The sequence below is a fragment of the Polistes canadensis genome, unplaced genomic scaffold (genome assembly GCF_001313835.1).
Source record: "Polistes canadensis isolate GaletaPanama2010 unplaced genomic scaffold, ASM131383v1 scaffold_398, whole genome shotgun sequence".
NCBI lineage: Eukaryota > Metazoa > Arthropoda > Insecta > Hymenoptera > Vespidae > Polistes > Polistes canadensis.
The window spans coordinates 3011-15070 of record NW_014569945.1 but is presented as its reverse complement, the minus strand read 5'-3'; the positions used below and the strand labels follow the sequence as shown (position 1 = coordinate 15070).

The following is a 12060-nucleotide window of genomic DNA, read 5'->3' as shown; positions in this document are numbered from 1 at the left end:
CATATATATATATATATACACGCCATTTTTTTTTCTTTTCTTTCATTTAAAAAGAAATCGCAACGACAATTCAACCGGCTGTGAAGACAATCTTGCAATCATGGCCAGCGGCGTATCTTATCAAATAGCAAATTTACTGGAAAAGGTAAACGTAAATTTGTTAAAAAAATCACATATTTCTATTTCATAATTTTGCTTTTCCTTCCTATTTATCATTCGTGCAAAATTTTGTTTATTGTAGACTTAACCTCATTGTTTTCTTTCTTTTTTTTATTTCTTTGAAATATTTTTCACAGATGTCTCATTGATTTAATTAAAATTTGATTTTTTTTCACTCATTCATTATTATTATTATGTGACATTGTTATTTTATTCTAATAGTTTGTATTTCATATTTAATTCTTTTTATTTCTTATATTTTTAAATTTATTATTACATCTCTCTCCCTCTCTCTCTCTCTCTCTCTCTTTCTATTATCGTTCTTACTTCATACATAATTTATTTTTCGCAGATGACATCCAACGATAAAGATTTTAGATTTATGGCAACTAATGATTTGATGAGTGAATTACAGAAGGATAGTATTAAATTAGATGATGATTCTGAGCGTAAGGTTGTCAAGATGTTACTTAAATTATTGGAAGACAAAAATGGAGAAGTACAGAATCTTGCTGTTAAATGGTATATATTAATAATATTAATGTGTTAAGTGCATCTTTTGGCTAGATTTCCGTTCAGACCACGATAATCCGTCAACCACAGGAAAACATAAGAATGTCTGTTACAGTCTGAACAGAAAGTATACCATTAGTCGTTAGTAACTAACGTGATGCTTAACACATTAATAACTTATTTATTCTTTCAAAAGTTCATGAATATTATAAGCATATTAATAATTTCAGTTTGGGTCCACTAGTCAATAAAGTAAAGGAATATCAAGTAGAAGTTATTGTCGATGCTTTATGCAGTAATATGGTATCCGATAAGGAACAACTAAGGGATATTTGCAGTATTGGCTTGAAGACTGTCATTTCTGAACTTCCATTAGGATCCAGCTCATTGGTTGCTAATGTATGCAAACGCATTACTGGAAGATTAAGTAGTGCTATCGAAAAGGTATATATTATTTAATCGTATTTATCATATTTAAAAAAACACAAATAAATAAATATGCTACTTACATAATATATAATTTAATTTCAGCAAGAAGATGTATCCGTTCAACTGGAGGCGCTTGATATTGTAGCAGACTTATTGTCTCGGTTTGGAGCTTTATTGGTGACCTTTCATTCAACTATTTTAACTGCATTATTACCACAACTATCTTCCCCACGTCAAGCAGTTCGTAAACGTACCATAGTAGCATTGAGTCATCTTTTAACATCGAGCAATAATTATTTATACAACAAACTTTTGGACCACCTCCTCGAAGGACTTTCATCGCAAACAGTCAAAAGTGTAATCAGGACATATATTCAGTGTATTGCATCGATTTGGTAAATAATATTTCTTTGTCTATTTATTTATAAAAAGAAAAAAAATATAAAAAATATTTTTTAATTCTTTGATTATAGTCGTCAAGCTGGACATAGGTTTGGCGAACAAATAGAACGAGTTATGCCATTGATAGTAGGATATAGTAACGAGGACGACGATGAACTTAGGGAATATTGTTTGCAGGCATTTGAAGCTTTTGTATATAGATGTCCTAAAGAAATAACACCGCATATTAATGAGGTAAATAAAACAGGATGATTATGATGATGATAATTATAATTATTATTATTATTACATTTTTTCCTTCTTTTTTCTATCATTTTATCTATAAATTTCATATTATATTTTTCGTTTAGATTATAAAAATCTGTTTGATATATATTGTATATGATCCTAATTACAATTACGACGACGATATGAACGATCTTTCTGATGGGGAAGCTGTTATGGAAGTAGAAGAAGATGGAGAGGATGATGCAGAAGATGAGTACTCAGATGACGATGATATGAGCTGGAAAGTACGTAGAGCAGCTGCTAAATGTTTAGAAGCCGTAGTATCCAGTAGAAGAGAACTCCTACCTGAGCTTTACAGAATTGTATCTCCAGCATTAATTTCTAGATTCAAAGGTAAGCATTTTTAACCTTTTGATCGCAAAATGAATAATTTTTGATAGACCTACATATACGTCCATAACATTTAAAGGGTCAAATCGATAAGTTAACAAATATACACATTTTTTTTCTAAAATATATATTAATTTGAATGAAATTTTCTTTGAATATTATATAGAAAGGGAAGAAAATGTTAAATCAGACATATTCCATGCCTACGTCGCTTTGTTAAGACAAACAAGACCTGCAACTGGCGTACCACTTGACCCAGACGCAATGGAAGATGACGATGGTAGTCCTGTATCTTTGTTGCAACAACAAGTACCTTTTATTGTCAAAGCTGTACACCGTCAGATGAAAGAGAAAAGCATCAAAACTCGACAAGATTGTTTTTCTTTGCTAAAAGAATTAGTTCTTGTATTACCTGGTGCTCTGGCGAATCATATACCAGCATTAATACCAGGCATACAATATTCCTTAGGAGATAAAAATTCTTCTTCTAATATGAAAATCGATACGTTAGCCTTTGTACATACACTTTTGGTAACTCATCAACCTGAAGCATTTCATGCTCATATGGCAGTTTTGGCTCCTCCGATTATATCAGCTGTAGGAGATCCATTTTATAAAATCACTGCAGAAGCATTATTAGTGTTACAACAACTTGTACAAGTTATTAGACCTCATGGTAAGTAAATCGTTTAGAGAATTTAAATTCCTACGACCAATAGCATAAGATTATGATTGTTCTTTTTCTTTTTCAGGCAGAACATGTTATTACAATTTCCCTACATTGTCTTCTGACATTTATCAATGTACATTAACAAGGTTACGAACAGCGGACATAGATCAAGAAGTCAAAGAAAGAGCCATCGCTTGTATGGGACAAATTCTTGCACATTTCGGTGATACATTGTCTGGTGAATTACATATATGCCTTCCTATATTTTTGGATAGACTACACAATGAAATCACACGTCTCACAACTGTTAAAGCATTAACTTGTATAGCCGCTTCACCTTTAAGAGTGGATCTAAAACCAATAATGGTACGTATTTTATAACTTGTCTTATAAATTAGAATAAGTTATTAAAAATGTACAACATTGTTATTTAGGAAGATGCAATCCCTATTCTTGGATCATTTTTAAGAAAAAATCAGAGAGCTTTAAAATTGTGTTCCTTACCACTTTTGGATACTTTAGTACGCAATTATAGTTCTGCTCTACACTTTGATCTACTAGACACGGTAATTATATTTTAAATATATACACCATCTTTTTGTTATATTTAATAAAAATTGATATATATTTTGTATATTCCTAGGTTACAACAGAATTACCTGCTCTGTTAAATGAGACTGATTTACACATTGCACAGCTAACACTTAATTTACTGACTACAATCGCTAAATTACACCCGGGTTCATTAACAAGAGTTTCAGATAATATTTTACCCGAGATATTAGTGTTGGTTAAATCACCACTCCTTCAAGGTAAGAATTATACACATTTAATTCATTAAATCATATTCTTATAAAGAATTGATGTTTATCAGGTGTTGCATTAAGTTCTATGCTTGAGTTCTTCCAAGCATTAGTACAAGCTGATATACCGGGTCTTGGTTATCGTGAGTTGCTCACGATGTTAGTAGCACCAGTTAATCAATCCGTGTTACACAAACAAGCTTATCATTCATTGGCTAAATGCGCTGCTGCATTAACAGTCACTTGCCAGCAAGAAGCTCAAGTTGTTGTTGAACAATTTTTAAATGATGTTAAAGAACCCCAGAATGACGCGCAACACATTTTTGCGTTACTAGTTATCGGAGAAATCGGTAAACATGTGTAAGTTACAAAGAAACTACAATTTTTTCTTGCATTATCGAATAAGTACTCTTTCATTATTTCCGTGTACTTTTGATTACAGAGACTTAAGCAGAATTGGCGAATTGAAAGCAACAATCTTGTCGTCTTTCTCATCTCATTCCGAAGAAGTCAAATCAGCGGCTAGTTATACTTTAGGAAATATAGCTGTTGGTAATCTTCCAGAATATTTACCATTCGTACTAAAAGAAATAGAAGCGCAACCTAAACGTCAATATCTTCTCTTACACTCTTTAAAAGAGGTACGTTAATTACGTGTAAAGTATGATAAACACATAATATTTTTAGACGAATGTTATCAAATAATTCCTTACAGATTATCGCGTGTCAATCTGCAAGTCCCTCCGGTATAACACATTTACAAAATTTTGTACCATCCATATGGATGCTTTTATACAGACACTGTGAATGTACAGAAGAAGGTACTCGCAATGTCGTTGCTGAATGTCTTGGAAAGCTCACTTTAATAGATCCGGCTAGATTATTACCTACGTTACAAGAATCTTTAAAATCACCCTCTGCCCTTATGAGAACTACAACAGTCACAGCTGTTAAGTTCACCATTTCAGATCAGGTAAATGTTATTCATCAATTTGATCATTATCATATTATTTAATATCGCGTATATAACGAAATATATATTTTTGAAGCCTCAACCAATCGACGTTATGTTGAAACAATGTATGGAACACTTTTTGATTGCCTTGGAAGATCCAGATTTAAATGTGCGAAGGGTGGCATTAGTTGCTTTCAATTCAGCAGCACACAATAAGCCTATGTTGATCAGAGATTTATTAGATTCTGTTCTACCACATCTTTACACCGAAACTAAAATAAAGGTACTGAAATCATGAAAACAAAAAGAAAAGAAAACACTTCTAATCAAAATAATATTCTTTATTATATATTACATATATAGAAAGAATTAATCAGAGAAGTAGAAATGGGCCCATTCAAACATACAGTAGACGATGGTTTAGATTTAAGGAAAGCAGCATTTGAATGCATGTACACGTTACTGGACTCTTGTCTTGATCGATTAGATGTTTTTGAATTTTTGAATCACGTTGAAAATGGTCTTCGAGATCATTATGACATAAAGATGTTAACCTATTTGATGACTGCTCGCTTAGCACAATTGTGTCCAACTGCAGTTTTGCAAAGTAAGTTTTTAAATGTAATTTAAATAACAATTTGTATAATAATTCTAACACTTTATAATTGTAGGGTTAGAACGATTAGTGGAACCATTAAAGAGTACCTGTACTATGAAGGTCAAAGCTAATTCGGTTAAGCAAGAATATGAGAAACAGGATGAATTGAAACGTTCTGCACTTAGAGCTGTTGCTGCATTACTTACTATACCAGATGCGGGTATGCATAATTGAAAATAAGAAAGAAAGAAGAAAAATAATTAGGAATATAATTATATTATGTGATGAAAATGAAAAAACATGTGCGATTTGATTGTTTAATTATTTCATTTTGTTTTCTTTTTCAGATAAAAATCCATCGTTAAGTGAATTTGTATCGCAAATCAAAGCAGCGACAGAATTACAACCCTTATTTGAAATCATTCAGAAAGACTGTACTGGTAATAACATGAATGAAACTAACGCGATGGATCAAAGCTAAAAGAGTTTACACTACACCCATTAACTTTTATATTTCACAGATCACCTGTAGCTAAATGCACGAGTGATCGTACTATTCATAGTTTATTTGTATACGTTATTTTTTCATTATCGTCGCTACAATTTAGACATATGGTAGTTGTGATAACAAAAAATAAACAAACAAAAAAAACAAAAATAAGATATAAAAATAAAAAAGAAAATGTATGTGATTTCATGCTCTAACAATGTAATGAGGATTCATGCTTTAAACAAAAAATGTATGTGAGTGCATGTTCTGTATAAACATTGCAATAAATTTTCCGACATGCATTTAACGATAATATTAATATGCATATATACTACGTATACTCTTATTTATATATAAAATGAGAAATGAAAAATGGAAAGAGAGAGAGAGAGGGTTCGATAATGCAGAAATTAAAAAGAAAATCTTATCATAATGGGAGAAAAACAAAAAAAGAAATTGTAAAATTAAAATTGTATTTCTATTCGACTTCATGTATCATAAATGGTCATTGCACGAGTTTCTATATGATATAAAAATATATGTTAACAAGCAATTAATAATCGATCCTCGATTATGATTTTTTTATTAGTCGACCTACTTTGTAAGACCGTCCAAGCTAATTTATTATCTACAGCAACAAGGTTATTACTGAACTGCACTTTCGCTTGTAACAACGCATCACTGTTTATTTTATATTCGTAACATGTAGTAGTGTTAAAACGAGCCTATCAAACAACAAAGCATGATCCAATAATTAAATGAAATAGATTTTTCCACGAACGTAATAGATAAAAAGATTAGATAAAATAAAACGAGAAAAAGGATTTTATGAATCAGCTTATACTCATACTTATAAAATACTATTGATTTATTTGATCAATATTTTTTTATTAATTAAATAATGGTAAGTATTTTGTAAAGTAAATGAACGATATAAATATTTCGTTTATTATAAATAATATAATTAATTTAGTCGATATTATTAATATTTATTTAAAGTATTGACGAAAGATATTTAAAAATATTTATGACCCAACAAACATCAGCTATTATGAAATTGATTGTAATTTTTATTTATATGTTTTTTTTTCTTTTTTGTTTAGTAATATCAATCAGTATGATATATAATTTATTTTAATTGTTCAATCAAGGAAAGTTTTGCTTAATTATTGGATCTATAAATAAAATTGTAGAAAATAACTTAAAAAGCGAATAAATGAAAAGATCTACGTTATGTGACTATTCGTAGATTTTCTGACTCTTGTTATGTAACCATTTTTATGATCTATTAATTTATATTTCGAAATTAGTTAGGCACCCTAAACGTATATCTGACGTCAATCACGTACCCTACCTCCTCTAATCTTTCTAATACTTTTATAAATTACTTTAATTTATATATATATATATATATATTACAGATTTGTGAATAAAATTAATAAACGCACAATCTTTAAAATTATTCAAACAAAATTAAAATAGGAATACGAATAGAAATTACATTTTAATCTGTGATTGATATTTCTTAATGAATTATTCGAATAATAATTGTTTATTAATATATAATAAGTAAATATTTCCAAAAAAGAAAAAAGAAATATTAGAATCTTGTTTAAAATTATTCTACAAATAGATATTTGTTCATTAGTCATCTTAAAACGAATTACATGGACGTTAATACTATAAGATAAATAAGAATGTGTTGTGTAGATTTCTCGTAAGAGTTAAGATTAAGAGAGAATTGTTTAGCTACATTCTTCGAAGCGTTAAGAAATTTAACTTCTTTCATTGCAAAGGATCACGTAGATAGCTTCTACACTTGTAGACGACCGCTTTTAACTCGAGACACGCATACAGACATATTTAGACTACACGTTTTGTTCCTGTTTCCTATCATTGATCTGATCATACACACATACACACAACAGTATATGTGTATATGAAAGTATGTATATATGTGTATATATGTTTAAGAATATGTGCGTGCGCACGCGTTATGTGTCATACACATTAATAGGAAACAGGAACAAGTGTTACCGGCTAAAATGGTTGTGTGCGTGTGCGAATAAGTGAGTATATATAGATGTATATATATAAGTTATATGTTGTGTGAAGACAGGTCCTGTATATAGCACGAATACGTCGAATATCAAGTACCAATAATGTACTCAACATGCATATACCTTTCCAAGAAAAGAACATACAAATTTTTCGCCTAAGCCCTTTTCACTTTTAAATGCAACTTTATTTCTCTCATATATACATAATATTATTTCAATCCAAAAATTTATCTGACAACATCATTTTTTCTTCTTATAATTATTTATTAATTTAAACATATTAAATTTTAATAATTTTATTTAAAAAAAAAAAAAGTAACACAATCATTTTTCTAATATTTGATTAAATTTGCTTTCAATTTTACATCTAATATAATATTTTATAATAANNNTAAAATTGTAATAATTATAATTAATTTTATTTTTTTTTATTTTTACTTAAAATTAGTATAGTAGGACCCTAAATTTATAAAAAAAATTATGAATGCATTATTTGTTAGAGATATTTGTTTTTGTTTAAAAAAGAAAGGTAATTTTCTTTTTTATTCTAGCAATTTGATTGATTCACGTAGTAGGGAGGTAGCCCCGCGGTCGGTAAAGAAACTTACAAAAACTTTAAGTGCATTTGTAAATATACATAATTTCGTAGGGGAACGTGTATTTCATTTGTACTTTTTTTTAAACTATTTGGTACTACGTGCCTTGCGAGAGAGAAACAAACGTGCATCGAATATCTTCCCTTATCTTTTCTTTTCCTTTTTTCTTCTTTCTTTCTTTCATTCTTTCGAATGCATTAATAAATTCCCGCCGGCGAGACAGGGTCGTATCTTTTCGCAGGAGGTTAAAACCGGTCGGTTAAAAATTGCCGCCAAAACTTGCTACTTTATGAGAACGAACTAAATTATAAAATACAAAAAAAGAGAGATAAAACACGTAACACGTATAATAAGGTTAGTCATAATAATGTTAATTACGTAGTAGTCACGTAGTATATCGTCACGGTTAATAAATTAGAATAAAATTAGAAGATAGATACTCGGTAAAGGTACGTTAACTCCTACGCGTGCTAAATATGTTTGCCGGATATAAATATATACATATATACATAGTTATAAATGTATGTATATATATATATATATATATACTTAAAAAATCATTTAAAATTTGTAGTATAGAAAATATATTAGAATGGTTGCCAAATTTCGTACGCATAAATATAAATACATTTTTAAGATGGAAAAGAAACCATCCCCACCCCCCTCCTAATAAAAATAAAAAGCAATATAAATTTTTATGGGGGAAAAAATGATCACATCGGAAGAAAAGAATAAGATTGTAAATTTGCTTTGGTACGATCAAGGTGAATCAAGATTTCGTAAGTAAAATATAAAGAAAAAATAACCATGGAAATTACCTAAGTCATCCCTTGCGTGCGGAAAGGAAAGAGTAAACTGAGCAAGAAGCGGTTGACGGTTCATCGTACGATGCTCATCCCTTTCGAGTGGTTCGAGCGTTTCGATTGGTTGCATGGGTTGAGTGTAGTGGTGGGGAGAGATAAAAAGTGAAGTGCAAGTGGAAGAGCAGCGCACTCTGCAGCGGTACGCGGAAGAGAGTTAATAGACGTATAGATTCAATCGGTTAATAGATTCAGTATATCGAAACGAGCGAACAAACGACTAGGACAACATATGCGTGCTGAAGAGGAAGAATTATTCGAAAAGTGTCTTACATTGATCGAAATTTTTTCAAGTATAAGAAAATATAAGGATTTATCTTCAAAATTTAATATATCCTCGTAACGTCCTCGTTCTCATTATCCTCCTCGTCGTCGTCATTGTAGTCGTCGTTGTCGTTTACGAAAGAAAATATAAAAAAAAGAAAACGAAAAATGTGCGTTCGTACATTGGCCGGTAACGAAACGATCAATCCGATGGAGATTCCACAAGAAAAAAATAATACTCAACAATTAAATAATAATAATAATAATAATAATAGTAAACTTCAAAAAGCTAAAGAAAAATATATGAAGATACACGACGAGATGATCGCTAGAGAACTTCAAGTTATCCAAGAACGCCGTAGTGTCGATAAATTTTTCGCACCTGATTTAGCCGATGATTTCCTTGCTGCCAGTACTATCAAATATAGCGTATTTCTAAACGCATTAACGAGATATTACGAGGCTATACAAAGAAGTCAAATTTTTAAGTAAGTATTATCATTATCATTATTAGATTATCAATTTTAACACAAAGAAAACAAAATGGCAGTAGTCTCGTTGCCGAAATCATTAATAGAAAGTAAAGTTTAATGTTCGCATAATGGGTAGGTCACCTTGCATTCTTGTGGGCGTAGAAATCACAGGTCAGAAGAAAATTTTCTAACTGTAGTTAAAACTATTCGTTCTTTAACATCATCATCATCGTCATCATCATTCATCAGCATTCATCAAAGACTATTTTAAAGTAATTTTCAAAATGATCAAATTTTCACACATTCGTATTCGTTCGTTAAATCTAATCGGCTTAATAAAGAAAATTTTTCTATCTCGCGTTTCATTCGCGACAAATTTTCTTCGAGTTGATTTAAATTTGTAAGATTTTCCCGCGCTAAAGCGAAATGTATATCGGTCGGTAAATAAATGATATTCAATTACAACGCGATACGGGTTTCATTCACTTTTTGAAGTATATTTATCCTGTCTATAATTAAGCAAACAGTTCGAGTATTATTATCGAGACATTCATGTAATAATAATAATAATCATTATCATAATTTGATCCGCAGAGTTTTATGAACTTGTATGTTAAAAATAAAAAAAAAAAACTCGAGAATTTCATTTACATATTACCGCATAATTTCTAGAAATACGAATGAACTGCTGAGGTTAATAATTCCTTTATGAATGAGAACGTAACGGTAGTATTTACTTTACACTTCATTCTTTCATGAGTCATTTATTTATCTCTTGTTCCTTTTTTTTACAATTCCTGATAGAAATTAAATCATTTTATTTTATTTGATTTTGTAATAATTCATTTATGATATATATATATATATATTTATTGTTTTTCTTTTTAAATACACACAATAATTAGGATAAATTTATTATTTATTTATTTATTTTTACATTTATTATTTATTTTTATTGTCATAATTTTTGTTTGTAATTTATAATGAATCTTTTTAATCTTTTTTTATTTTTGAATTGGATCAGTTAGAAAATGATTAGGATTTAAAGAACGAGGAAATAAATAAGAAGCGAGAAATAGGAATAGTAGGAAAGCATTTAGATTCATTCCAAGCAACCTTTTCGTGTCCTCCATGTCTCTTCTTCTTCTTCTTTTTCACACTGTAGCGTAGTGTATCACTAATCGTATACATGTATATGTACGTGTATGTATAATGCGTATGGCAGCACTCTCTCAGCGTATTCAAAGCGTATGCATGTGTACGTATATACATACTAGACGTTTGATCGATGCTTAAATCAAGATTGCCAGTGTATATCTGTGTGAGGGTGTGTGCAATCTAAACGATGGGTTGCGTGTCATCTTGCACGTTTCCCCGTTGCTCTTGATAACTCGATATATACATATATATATACATGCGAATGATATTTGACTCTTATTAGCCCGCGTTTTTTTCAAATCGATACAATGCAATAACGTGAGCAACATAATCTTGATGATCTGGTAAAAAAATTTATGAGAGAAAGAAAAATAGAGGTGCATAATTCAACAATTTTATTTAAAAGAAAAAAAATTCGTTTTACTATTATTTTTTATTAAATTTGAATATTAAAGTAACAAAGAGAGAGAGAGAGAGAGAGAGAGAGAGAGAAAAAAAGAGAATGAATATGCAAGGTGAATGTACATGAATTATATTTTAACAAATAATGGAAAGGTTCCATTAGATTCGATTCAAAAAGGTTGAGCAACACTGATCTAAAGGCAGTTTTTTAAGTTATGTTAGTTAATGTTTCGTGGTAATATTTTTAATTACCTTCAGAAAGATTTATAGTAGTTTCTTCGATTAAAATTTGTATATTATGGCATTTGTATTAAGTGACCAATGAGAAGTCTCGATTTAATTCGATTCGATATGATCGAAAATCGAAATTCGGATATTAAGATTTATGTATTGCAGTGTGATCTGACCAATTGGAAAGATCGATTTGATTTAATTCGATAATACTGACAAACTTTGAATTAATTGCATCTTCTTTTTAATTACTTTTATAATATTTGAATAAAAATCAAATGACACGTTAAAAAATAGTATTTATATAATTACTTTTCGATTAAAGAAAAAGAAAAAAACTGTGATTCATTAAACTCACAACGGCATTTTTTATTTAATT

General features: G+C 29.8%; 1 protein-coding gene across 2 annotated transcripts in view; it reads left to right on the top strand.

Moving 5' to 3' along the window:
- Positions 1 to 6032, top strand: part of LOC106792257 (cullin-associated NEDD8-dissociated protein 1) — a 6447-nt gene extending 415 nt beyond the window's left edge. For both annotated transcript variants that reach the window (XM_014758527.1, XM_014758528.1), the window contains exons 2-18: positions 55 to 145; positions 512 to 681; positions 903 to 1116; positions 1204 to 1496; positions 1575 to 1737; positions 1854 to 2124; positions 2288 to 2797; positions 2874 to 3157; positions 3226 to 3357; positions 3435 to 3603; positions 3666 to 3954; positions 4037 to 4235; positions 4310 to 4567; positions 4644 to 4832; positions 4913 to 5156; positions 5221 to 5367; positions 5495 to 6032. In XM_014758527.1, coding sequence (XP_014614013.1) covers positions 101 to 145; positions 512 to 681; positions 903 to 1116; positions 1204 to 1496; positions 1575 to 1737; positions 1854 to 2124; positions 2288 to 2797; positions 2874 to 3157; positions 3226 to 3357; positions 3435 to 3603; positions 3666 to 3954; positions 4037 to 4235; positions 4310 to 4567; positions 4644 to 4832; positions 4913 to 5156; positions 5221 to 5367; positions 5495 to 5628 — 3711 coding nt within the window. In that variant the 5' untranslated portion in view covers positions 55 to 100 and the 3' untranslated portion in view covers positions 5629 to 6032. The remainder of the gene's footprint in view (positions 1 to 54; positions 146 to 511; positions 682 to 902; positions 1117 to 1203; positions 1497 to 1574; positions 1738 to 1853; positions 2125 to 2287; positions 2798 to 2873; positions 3158 to 3225; positions 3358 to 3434; positions 3604 to 3665; positions 3955 to 4036; positions 4236 to 4309; positions 4568 to 4643; positions 4833 to 4912; positions 5157 to 5220; positions 5368 to 5494) is intronic.
- Positions 6033 to 12060: the final 6028 nt, after the last annotated feature.